The 12,970-nt window shown below is 43.8% G+C and overlaps 1 protein-coding gene across 1 annotated transcript in view; it reads right to left on the bottom strand.

Annotated features, from left to right (window-relative positions):
* igsf10 (immunoglobulin superfamily, member 10) overlaps positions 1–12,507 on the bottom strand; it is a 39,753-nt gene extending 27,246 nt beyond the window's left edge. Inside the window, exons 1-5 of the mRNA XM_059992720.1 lie at positions 12,413–12,507; positions 12,219–12,324; positions 9,600–9,899; positions 9,382–9,511; positions 5,402–5,792 (exon numbers count right to left, since the gene is read on the bottom strand). Of these exons, the coding sequence (XP_059848703.1) occupies positions 5,402–5,792; positions 9,382–9,511; positions 9,600–9,811 (733 nt within the window). The 5' untranslated portion in view covers positions 9,812–9,899; positions 12,219–12,324; positions 12,413–12,507. The remainder of the gene's footprint in view (positions 1–5,401; positions 5,793–9,381; positions 9,512–9,599; positions 9,900–12,218; positions 12,325–12,412) is intronic.
* Positions 12,508–12,970: the final 463 nt, after the last annotated feature.

Here is a 12,970-nt window from a genome sequence, read left to right as displayed (position 1 = left end):
TTCTACAACCTTTCACACAACCTGAGGAGTTTTGATATCATTTTGGTTGCTTTTACAGTTAAATTTGTTCTGTGTGCCCTTATACTACGTATAATAAAATTTGAAATTGTAGTATAACTAACCATGAAATTAATCCTTTGGGGCTATGGTAGCATTGTGCTTTTAAGTTACTAGATTGGTATCCAGAGGGTGGACTTTTTTATTTGTTGTTTAGAAATACAGCACGGTGACAATTCCTTCCCTTCCAATGACCCCCCCCCCCCCAGCTGCCCGATTACACCCATGTGACCTGAGCAGTCCTTTCATCTTTCTGAAAACTCAAAGGCAAAATTAGGAAAGAATTAGTAAACATGTGAAATTCTGCAGATGCTGGAAATCCAAAGCAACACGCACATGATTCTGGAGGAACTCAGCAGGTCGGGCAGCGCCTTGGGAAATCACGATTTCAGGCTGAGAACCTTGTTCAGCACTGGAAAGGAAGGGGGAAGGCAGCTAAATAAGAAGGTGGGGGGAGGGAAAGGAGGATAGCTAGAAGGTGATAGGTGAAGCCAGACGGGTGGGAAAGGTAAAGGGCTGGAGAGGAAGGATTTAGGAGAGGAGAGTGGACTATAGGAGAAAGGGAAGTAGGAGAGGACCCAGGGGGAGGTGATAGCCAGTAAGAAAAGATAAAAAGTCAGAATGGGGACCAGAAATAGGGGATATTTTTACTGGAGGCAGAAATTGACATTCAGGTCATCGGGTTGGAGGCTATCCAGACTGAATATAAGGTGTTGCTCCTCCCTCCTGAGGGTGGCCTTTGGTGCTGCTTGACCTGCTGAGTTCCTCCAGCATCTTGTGTATGTTGCTTTAGAAAAGAAGCAACTTTTTAAAGGAAGGCATAAATTATTGTCACTTGATATTTGCACACAGTTAATGGTGAATTAAGCTTCAAGACCTAACTATGAAAAGTAACCATTTTATGTACATTTACAGGAAGGGTATGTCCTGAAATGACTGCCATACCTTCAATTTAACATGTTGCTGTTTATAATCCCTATATGTTTATGACTGTATCTTCTCTGACATCATTCCTTTGTGATCTGGGGTGACAAGTTGCAGATTTCTGAGCTAGTTTTCTTCTTATTTCACTCTGCTTATTTATGGTTTGGAAGAGTTTAATTCCCCTCCAAAACTCTCACCAACTCTCCAACTCCACCTCATTCACCCTCTTTGCATGGATGTACAGTACTGAGTCTTACACACACACACTCTCTCTCATTTGTCAAAGAGGAGCAGAGAGCAAGTTTGGTGGGAGCAAAGGATGTTGGGAATTGCAAGGGTGCAGCACTCTAGGAGGAGTGTGGGACCGGTGGCACAGAAGGTGAGCCAGGAGCATGGGGTGTTGTGTGTGCAGACACACCCAGCCCTGAGGCATCAAGCGAGGTAATCTGATTCTAAGCAATAGGTTTATTGATTACAGAATATCTCTCTGGTACTTCCTGCTCCATCCCCTCTCTCTTCCCCCTTTCCCAATCGTGATTCCCCTCTTCCTGCCCCCTTCCCACTCTCAGTCCACAATGGAGACCCATATCAGAATCAGGTTTATCATCACTCACATGTCATGAAATTTATTGTTTTGCAACAGCAGTACAGTGCAATACTGAAAATTACTACAGTACTGTGCAAAAGTCTTGCTATATCTATATATATGTGTGTGTATATGCATATATGTATACACCTAAGACTTTTGCATAGAACTATAAGCCTGAAGTCATTGCTGACTTCTTTTCCTGCCAGTGGATTGCAGATTATTGTTTGTCTGCTCCGTTCATTTCACTGTCTGTCACTTAAGAGCTTAATGACATTTTAGTTACTCTATCTATCCAGACAGCTATTTGTTGGTGTATTGCCAAACACATGTAGTAATTCAACTTATTATTATGAACTATAAAAGATAGTCCTTATTTTACTTTCCAGTCTGCCACTCTGTTACAAGAGAGACATCATTTTGTTTTTGGCCAGCACCACAACAGAACAAGCACTGTACACTCAGTGATCACTTTATTAGGTATCTGCTATACCTAAAAAAAAAACTGGCCACTGAGTGTATGCTCATGGTCTTCTGCTGCAGGAGCCCGTCCACTTCAAAGTTTGACGTCCTGTGCATTCAGAGATGCTCTTCTGCACACTACTGTTATAACATATGGCTATTTAAGTTACTGTCAGAATGAGAGGCCATTCTCCTCTGTCCTTTCTCATTAACAGGGCATTTTTGTCTACAAGACTGTTCCTCACTGATTTTTTTGTTTCTCACATCATTCTCTGTGAACGCAGATTACTGTATGTGAGAATCCTAGGGTATCAGCAGTTCCTGAGATACTCAAACTGCCCCACCTGGCACCAGTAATCTTTCCATGGTCAAAGCCACTTAGATCACATTTCTTCCCTATTCTGATGTACAGTTTGAACAGCAACTGAATCTCTTGACCCTGTCTACATGCTTTTATGCATTGAGTTGCTGGTTCAAGAGAGCGTCATCATCACAACCTGACATTGCTGGAAAGCCCGACTTCCAGAGGTGAATTTAAACTAATTTTTCAGTGGGTATTGCTTATATTACAGTTTTCTGGGCAATTTTCCTGAGATTTCATGTTGTAAAGTAACTAATTTTGAAACCATCCAAATAACTTTAGCTTGTCTGTATAGATAGCAGTTAAACTTTGAAGGTCTAAAAAGTCTTAAGACAGTGGGAGAGAGGGCAGAACATTAGGTTAGATAAAAGTTCAAAGTAAATTTATTATCAAAAAACAAATGTATTATCAAAGATATTATCATAGTTGTTGAATGTTGTTGAATTAGCTGAGTTACAATCTGAAACAACAAATTTTACAACATACGCCAGTGATATTAAACCTGATTCTGAATGACCTAATGTAAGATGTAAGGTATAGGATTATTCCATTTTAACTGGGTGGGAATAGGTCTTAAGTAGGCTGCATGACAGTGGTCAAACTGATCTTTCTCATTGTTGCTAGCTTCCAAGTTGAATTCCTTTCCACTAGGTCTAATAGCCTCCAAGAGCACCACAACCTTGTCATAGAGTTTGGAGGCTTGTGTGTCCCAGTGACCCTGAGAGCTATGTTGGCTGGAATCAGTGCCAGTGCTTTGGCTGGAAGGGTCATCCATGTCAAACAGGGCAAAGGGTAGAGGCTAAAGTAAGAGTGGTCCACTGGTCCTCCAGGTTTCGGGGTTCAGCTCAGGGCTGACAACCCTGACTGCTCAAAAAAATTGTTACGGAAACAGCAATGAAGAATTTTTCTATACAGACAGAGATGGAGGACCTTCATTGCTGCCCTAGACACCAGCGGTGTAATGGGCAGTTTGTAAGTAAGGTCTAAAATTGTACAAGCTATCCCTAGAATATGAAACACAAAGTGCACTGCAGATGTTGTGGTCAAATCAAGACGTACAAAAAAGCTGGGTGAACTCAGCAGGTCGGGCAGCATCCGTCGAACGAAGCAGTCAACGTTTCGGGTCGAGACCCTTCATCGGGACTAAAGAAGGAGGGGGCAGGGGCCCTATAAAGAAGGTGGGGGGAGGGTGGAAAACCAATCAGAGGAAAGATCAAGGGGTGGGGGAGGGGAAGCAGGGAGGTGATAGGCAGGAGAGGTGAAGAAGGAATCTAAGGGGAAAGCACTTTGGGTAGTAGAAGGCAGAGTCATGAGAGGTGATAGGCAGCTAGAAGAAGAGACAGAGTAGAGCTGGGATAGGGAGGGGAGAGGGAGGGAATTACCGGAAGTTGGAGAATTTGATGTCCATACCAAGGGGCTGGAGACTACCCAGATGGTATATGAGATGTTGTTCCTCCAACCTGAGTTTGGCCTCATCATGGCAGTACAGGAGACCATGGATGGACATAGCCGAATGGGAATGTGAAGCAGAGTTGAAGTGAGCAGCAACCGGGAGATCCTGTCTATTGTGGCGGACGGAGTGTAGGTGTTCGACAAAGCAGTCCCCCAATCTGTGTCGGGTCTTGCCGATGTAGAGGAGGCCGCACCGGGAGCACCAGATGCAATAGATTACCCCAACAGACTCACAAGTGAAGTGTTGCCTCACCTGGAAGGACTGTTTGGGGCCCTGAGAGGAGGTGTAGGGACAGGTGTAGCACTTACGCTTGCAGGGATAAGTGCCAGGTGGGAGATCTGTGGGGAGGGACGTGAGGACCAGGCAGTCACAGAGGGAACGATCCCTGCGAAAAGCAGAGAGGGGTAGAGAGGGTCCTTAGTGGTGGGGTCCTGTTGAAGGTGGCGGAAGTTTCGGAGGATAATATGCTGGATCCGGAGGCTGGTGAGGTGATAGGTGAGGACAAGGGGGACACGGTCCCTGTTGTGGTGACGGGAGGATGGGGTGAGGACTGAAGTGTGGGAAATGGAGGAGATGTGGGTGAGGGCATTATTGATGACGGCAGAAGGGAAACTACGATTCTTAAAGAAAGAGGACATTTGGGATGTCCTGGAACGAAAAACCTTATCCTTGGAGCAAATGCGATGGAGATGGAGGAACTGGGAATAGGGAATAGAATGTTTGCATTTGGCAGGGTGGGAAGAAGTATAATCAAGGTAGTTATGGGAGTCAGTGGGTTTATAGAAGATGTCAGTGGACAGTCTATCTCCAGAGATGGAGACCGAGAGATCGAGAAAGGGGAGAGAAGTGTCCGAGATGGACCAAGTGAATTTGAGGGCAGGGTGAAAGTTAGAGGCAAAGTAGAATACGAAGGTCTGAATTCTGGGCATACAAACAAATTCCATATCATTAAATTCAAATATACCTGTGCAAAGATTTGATCCTACAAAAGGCTCTCTTACCCTATTTTTAGCTTTCTTATCAGTCACATGTGCTTCTGATGCTATAAATTGGGGTGCCATGGTAGCATAGCGGTTAGGGTGACATTTTCACTGCTTGGATGGTCCCAGAGTTTGGAGTTCAATTCCAGTGCTGTTTGTAAGGAGTTAGTACATTCTCCCCACGAACTGTGTGGGTTTCCTCTGGGTGGTCCAGTTCCCTCACACCTTCCAAAGGCATACTAGTTGGTACATTAATTGGTCATTGTAAATAGTCCTGTGACTAGGCTAGTGTTAAATAGATGGGTTGCTGGGCGGCTTGGCTCATTGAGCTGGGAGAGCAGGCTCTGTGCTGTATCTCTGAATAACTAAATGAATGATTAAATAAATAAGTAATGTGGAGTTGCGGTTCAGTGAATTTTGATTATTTCTTATTGATAAACAAAATAGACTCACGGCCACTTCAAAAGTGAAACCGGAGTCATTTTGTATATGGATTTATGTATCACCTGAATATGCAGTGCAGCAAAGTGCTTATCTTTAACTAAATACCAATAGCTTAGATTAATGCATGACTATACCTGGTTGTTTTTCATTGAGTTCAGCTAACCACTTCAATTTACAGTCACAAAACCATTTGTTGCCATTTAGGTAGATACTTTCAATTTCTGAGATGTAAGACAGGAGGTCACTTGGAATGGATGTTAACGCGTTGTCTGACAGGTAAAGGTGCTTAATTGAAGAAGCTTTGAAGATCTGGCTGAAGCGAAATGTAACAAATGTATCTCGGTGCAGTTCCTGAAGCATGTTTCCTTCCAATTGGAGCAGTTTCAATGAAGTGAGCCCATAGAATGCCTCAGGGTTTATGAATTCAATTTTGTTGTGGTCCATGTGTAACCGTACTATATTGCGAAGACCATGAAAAGTCTCACGATTCAATGCTTTCACCCTGTTGTAGCTCATCTTCAGGACCTTTAAAGGCAACAGATAAAGTTGTTATAGTCTTGTCATTCTTAGCAGTGAGGAGCAATCTTGGGGTGCACATGCATAGATCCCTCTAGGTTGTAGCTCAAGTTCATAAGGTGGTTAAGAAGGCGTATGGTGTGTTGGCCACACACACAAAATGCTGGAGGAACTCAGCAGGCCAGCAGCATATATGGAAAAGAGTACAGTCAACATTTTGACCCAAAACCCTTCAGCTGGACAGGAGAGTGGTGTGTTGGCCTTCAATAAATGAGAGGATTGAGTTCAAGAGCCATGAGATAAGGTTGCAGCTCTATATAATTCAGGTTAGACCACACTTGGAGCATTGTGCTTAGTTCTGCGTTGTCTCATTATAGGAAGAAGGTGGAAGTTTTAGAGCAGGTGCTAGGATGCTGCCCGACCTGCTGAGTTCATCCAGCTTTTTTGTATGGCTAGAATTCACCAGGATTCCGGCTGGATTAGAGACATGTCTTGTGAGGATAGGTTGAGTAAGCTAGGTCTTTTCTCTTTGGAGCAAGAGAGGATGAGAGGTGACTTGATAGAGGAGTAGAGCGAGTAGACAGCAGAGACCTTTTCCCCCCAGGATGGAGATATAAAAAGGATAACTATAAGGCGTTGGGAGGAAAGTATTGGGGTGATATCAGATGTAGTTTTTTTTCACACAGAGAGTGGTGGGTGCATGGACTGTGCTGCCATGGGTGGTGCTGACACCAGACTCATTAGGGACATTTAAGGACCTCTTAGATGAAAGGAAAACGGATGGCTATGCGGGAGTGTAGGGTTAGGTTGATCTTGGAGTAGGTTAAAGGGCTGGGACAACATTATGGGCTGAAAAGCCTGTACTGTGCTGTTCTATGTTCTATGGTATCTACTGATGACAGAGCAGTGGTGACATATACTCTATTTAGTCAATCAAGGACTGTCATTGTGGTTGTGTTTTTGTTCCTCCTATTGTAATCAGATGGAATAGCTTGAGAGCACAGGGCAATAAAATACTTCAAGGCCTCTGACATTCTGAGTTTCTGTGCTAAGTTATAACAGCTGGGTGAATGGGTGAATGAGGTATAATGTTAATGATGGTGATATAACAGCTGGGTGAATGGGTGACGGAGGTATAATGTTAATGATGGTGATATAACAGCTGGGTGAATGGGTGACGGAGGTATGATGTAAATAATGGTGACTTACTTGCAGGGAATTGATGAGTAATTAGCTACTCTGTTTCCATCTGAGGAATAGCATTAACCTATGATTGTTTGCTAAATAGCAACACTCAGAAGTTATATATTTGCCAGAGGGAGTGATTTAGGTAGATACTTTTACAATATTAATAAAGTACTTTAATAGGTACGTGGGCAGGAAAGGTTCATGGGCCAATTTCCGGCAGATGAGTCTGGCTGAGATGGAAAATGTGGTTAGCAGGGGCCAGTTGGGCCAAAGGGCCTGCTTCTGCGCTGTGACCCCAAACAACCTGAGTATCACAGTTACAACTGGCCCTTTAAGTTCTTCACATATCTTGTTATGTGCATCAATGACAACCAGCAATGGATTTGTCAACCTCATGTCTGTAAAAAGTATGCAGGTAATAAATAAGCAGTGAACCAAATGCGTAAGTCATAGGAGCAGAATTTGGCCAGCTGGTCCATCATGTTTTCTCCACCCTTCCATCACGACTGATTTATTTTTTCTCTCAACCCTGTTCTCCAGCCTTCTCCACGTAACCCTTGACGCCCTTTCTCATCAAAAATCTATCAACTTCTGCTTTAAAAATACCCAATGACTTGGCCTCCACAGCTGCCTAAGGCAATGAATTCCACACATTCACCAAACTCTGACTAGAGAAATTCCTTCTCATCTCTGTTCTAAAGGGATGTCCTTTTATTTTGAAGCTGTGCTCTCTGGTTCTAGACTCCCCCACTCACTATAAGGAACCATTCTATCCATTTCCACTCTGTCTAGGCTTTTCAATGTTCATTAGGTTTCCATGAGGTCCAGGTATGTCTATGAAATCTAAATTCTAAATTTTCATCTATCATTCTTATGGAATACTGATAAAACATTTTGCTAGGAATAGTGACTAGGAATCAAAGACTAGAATCAAATAACGGAAGAAATAAACTTCAAATTTTAGAGCATCAGCTGTGGAATATAGATGTGGTTAATTAAGTACATCTTGCATGAAAACTAGATTCAGTAATGAGAACCACAATACCAGAGTACATAGCTTCCTATCTAGCCCCTCGTGTTCAATACTCTTATGCAGATGAGCTGATAATTGACTTCAGGCTCTCTGATAATTCAGTAAACCTTTCAGTCCAAGTTGATGAATTAGTAAATTATTTAATCACATGTACCAAGGTACATTAAAAACTTGTCTTGCTTAGTGTTAATATTCATTGATCCGGTATTATGTAATGCCTCTCAAAGTCCAACCCTATATCCCCATCATGAGAGGTTGGACAACAGGTCGCTGGTGAAGCTGTAGAGGCTGATCCTCTGTACAGTGGATACACTGGGTTACAGAAACATTGATGAACTGCAACCAGGCCACCGACTTTGGACAATGGAGATGGGAGGTCAACAATGGCCTATGCTCTACTGGGAGCTAAGGGCCTAAGAAGAAGAAGAACTATGTAAAACAATAACGGAGTGCAGAATAAAAGTGTTATAGTTACAGGGAAAGTGTGGTGCAGGCAGACAATAAGGAACAAGGCTATGGTAATGTAGAATAAAGTGCAATAGGTACAGAGCAAGTACAGTTCAGGTAGACAGTAAGGAGCAAGGTCTTGTGGTAGGTAGATTGTGAGATCAGAAGTCCACCTTATCATATAAGGGGACTGTTGAATAGTCTTATAACCACGGGATAGAAGCTGTAGCTGAGCCTGAGGTACATTCTTTTGGTTTTTTTTAATATCTTGTGGCTCGTGATGGGGGGTGGGTGGGAAAGAGAAGAGAATGTCTGGGGGTTGGTGGGGTCTTTGATTCTGCTGGCTGTTTCACTGATTCAATGAGAAGTACAGAGGGCAGTGAGCATGGACAAGAACTGTGGCATGTGGAAAGAAAATCTAATTTGCCAGAACAGTAGACTTTGATTCTGAATTCACTTCTCTACTTTAAAAAAGAATTATGCAATAAAAATTTACCGTTTTTATAGTGCAGTAGTGGTTAATCTGAGGCTGTGCCCTCTGGTCCACTTTGCATGAGAGATAACATCAATATTATTTTCAATATTCGATAGTTTTCATTGGGACCTCCCTTCGTTCTTCTAAACTCCAGTCAGCACAGTTCCAGAGCCATCAAACACTGCTCATACGTAAACCCTTTCATTCCCAGGGTTATTCTTGTAAACCTCCTCTGGACCCTCTCCAATGCCAGCACATCCTTTCTTAGACAAGGGGCCCAAAACTGCTCACAATATTCCAAGCGTGGTCTTTAATGAATCTTCTCTCAGTCTCCCACACTCCAGAGAAAACAGACAAAGTCTGTCCAACCTCTTGTTATAGCTAAGTTAGGAAGGGTGTCAGCCTCGCCAACATGCCAAGAAGGAAAAGAAATTTCTGACACTGGGAAAGCCTACCTGCAGGGACTGCAGATCTTTGAATGTATTGTCCGGTATCTCTTCAATCTTGTTACTGTGAAGCATCAACAATTCAAGACTTCTCAAGCCAGTGAAGCTGCCACTTGTTAATTTCACCAGGTTATTGTAACTGCGAGAAAAACAGGTATCTTAGTGCCCGCCTATCATCATCCAAACAAACATTACCAAAGGCAACATGATAGGAACTAGGAACTAACCCCAAATTGATGCGTTCCACCTGAGGTTGGATGTTTGCTGGGATGGCGTTGAGATATCTGAAGGTACAGTGGATCTCGGTGGGTACATAACAGGCACATGGCTTAGGACAAGACAGGCAGATGCGCCAACACCAGGCGAAAGCTGCCAGGATCACCAGCAGTCTCCCATGCCAAGAGGCAGGCAGGAGGCATCGCCCATGGACTGGCTTCATCCTCTCTCAGCAGCTTGGAAGAATCGCCCTACAAAAAGCAGTTACATGCCTCAAGTTTTCTGTCAATGGACCAGATTCCGAGAGCAATCTGAAAAATGCAAACATGTAATTTTTGTTTTTGACAGCTAAGATGTTTTACTGAATATATCATCTGTCAGCATCTATCACTACCTCCACTCTCCCCTCCTCCATCTCCCTATCACCCCCTCCTCAGCTGGATCCACCTATCACTCACCAGCTCTTCCTGTCCCTCTTTATACGAGCTGCATCCACTCTATTTTTCAGTGCAGATGAAGAGCCTCAAACAGAGAACTTGACTGTCCATTGCTGTCCCCTCTCCATGGATGGAGACCAGCATGTCAAATTCTTCCAGCATCTTGTTTGTTGGGCCGCATTCCAATACTCACATTCCCTCTTGTCTGCAGAGTTGTTCTGTTCATTGCAAGAAGACCTCATTTTGTATTAATACCCTTAGTGGCCACTGTATTATATACCTCCTGAACCTAACAAAGTGGCCACTGAGTGTATGTTTGTGATCTTCTGCTGCTGAAGTCCATCCACTTCAAGGATTGACATGTTGAGCATTCAGAGAAGCTCTTCTGCACGTCACTGTCGTAACATGTGGTTATTTAATTTACCGTTGCCTTCCTGTCAGCTTGAGCTAATCCGGCCATTTTCCTCTGACCTCTCTCAATAACAAGGTGTTTTCACCCTCAGAGCCGCTGCTCACTGGATGCTTTTTTGTTTTTCTCGCCGCTCTGTTAGCTTTAGAGACTGTAGTGCGCGAAAATCCCCGGAGATCAGCAGTTTCTGAGATACTCAAACCCCCACCCTGTCTGGCACCAATAATCATTCCATGATCAAAGTCACTTAGATCACATTTCTTCCCCATTCAGATGTTTGGTCCGAACAACAACTAAACCTCTTGACCTCGTCCACATGCTTTTATGCATTGAGTTGCTACCTTATGATTGGCTGATTAGATATTGGCATTTATGAGCAGCTGGTTTGTATCACAAGTCCTGGTTATGTGATCTCTGACTCCAGGCAATCTCTGAGGAGTTTTGATAATGGCTGGGATCACTCATCTCATAAATATTCTGCCCAGAAGAAGGCGATGGCAAACCACCTCTATAGAAACATTTGCCAAGATCATTCATGGTTATGGAAAGACCATTGTTCCCATGCCATACCACACAGCACTTAACGAATAAACAAATGTACACAGGTACTTAATAAAGTGGCTACTGAGTTTAGAACATTTTAGCACAGTGAAGACCCCTTGGCCCATGATGCTGTGCTGAACTTTCAACTTCTAACCATTCCCTCCTGTATAGCCCTCCATTTTCTATCACCCATGTGCATATATAAGAGATTTTTAAATGCTCTTAATGTACCTGCCTCAATCACTACCCGCAGCAGGCAGTTCCACGCACCCACCACTCTCTGTGTAAAGAACCATCTCATTTACACTTCCCTCCAGTCACCTTAAAATCATACCCCCTTGCATTAGACATTAATGTCTTTGGGAAAATAGTCTTCGGCTATCTGTACCTTGTATTATCTTGTACACCTTTATCAACCCTAACCCTCTCAGCCTCCTTCGCTCCGTTGAGAAAAGCCCAGGCACACTTAATCTTCCATCAAAAGACATGCATAGTGTCCATAGAACTATTTACATCGGGCAGGTATGGCAGTGTTTCACAGCATATATCAATAATCTATACATTGTATTCTAAGTCATGTATATGTGTTTACATTACGTAGTGTGTAGATGAGACACATCCCCCCCCCCACTGTGAATTCTGCTTTAAGGTTGACTGGGCTTAGAAGTGCTCAGCAGCCCAATTAGAAGGAAGACTGCTCGCGACGTTATTTTACACAGAGTCCAGAGCCGTCCCGCCAATAACTGAAGGCGCTGGGTGCTGAATCTGTCAACTACCGACTTGGTGCTCGGTCTGGACGTCCACGCTTGCGGGTCCCTGCCAGGTCCCGCGTCCGACTCTATTCAAGCCGAGGAGATCCCGCGGCTGCCGTCAAACATCCAGAACTTTGAAAAGTCTTATTAAAACTTTGCCTATTCTAACTGAGAGAAAATGACTTTAAACAAATCAAACACTATCACGAAAGAAAGTTGCACATCCCTCAAATGCAACTCTGCTCTCTACACAGATACTCGGAAAATTAGATGGTCAAAATGAGAACTCCCTTAAAACAACGGTATTTTATTGACTACGAAGTTCAAAAGTTCTTATCAAGTTCTTATCATTTATTATCAAGTTACGTACACTGTATGCCACCATATACTACCCTGAGATTCGTTCCCTTGCGGCCATTCACAGTAAATAAAAAGAAACACAACCGGATCGATGAAAGACAGCGCACAAAGGCTGACAGCGCGACTTACCTTGTTGCATTAATTGTGCCTCCGCTGGGTGAAGCGTTCCGGCAAGATGCACGTGGATTACCGGGTACAATCTAGAAGTCTTCCCTGGACGAGGTTGTGCGCTCTCCTGAGGACAGTTCGTTACAAAGCGTTACAGATCATGACTGTATACCAACATCTAAGAATTCGATCTGCGCGCAGTAAACAATTTTAACCTGCAGTTACCGCCAATAGCCCAAGTCATTTTTCCGTTGTACTTGGAGGACAGCTCTTCATTAACATAAAGCGAGTGTGTGCCTTTTAATTTGGCTCTTTTCGTCAATTGCTTCAAGCTGATGTGTTGTCAGACTGCCTCCAGCTTCTCCCGAGAAGAAGGCTGCGCATTAATTCCCTACTTAAAATAAACGTGCACTCAAATGCAGAAGGGATAATGGCAACAGGTAAGGTTTAAGGCACTTACAGCTTCCTGGTAGCCAGGATCCGCAAGGACCAGTGTTTAGCGCGGATTCCACGGGCACCTGTTGGTCGAAAGTACTTTCATATTTCAGTAGGTCGGTGAGACTTCCTTTAGTGCTTTATTACAGGACGTTTGGTGCAGCGCAGGCTTCCATAGCCAGCAGAACCCCTCCCTCAGTGCAGCGAAGAGTCTGCGGCGAGGGAGACAGGGAGAAGGGGTGGGTATTCTCCAGCTCCTGCGAGCACGCAGTAAAGCCCCCGCTTTATAAAGCGGGCCACCGAATCTCTCTTGCTATTTCAGCCACTCAACCGGTTCA

This window comes from Hypanus sabinus, chromosome 2 (assembly GCF_030144855.1).
Source record: "Hypanus sabinus isolate sHypSab1 chromosome 2, sHypSab1.hap1, whole genome shotgun sequence".
Lineage (NCBI taxonomy): Eukaryota > Metazoa > Chordata > Chondrichthyes > Myliobatiformes > Dasyatidae > Hypanus > Hypanus sabinus.
The sequence above is the reverse complement of the archived record's forward strand: the minus strand, read 5'-3'. Positions and strand labels throughout refer to the sequence as shown.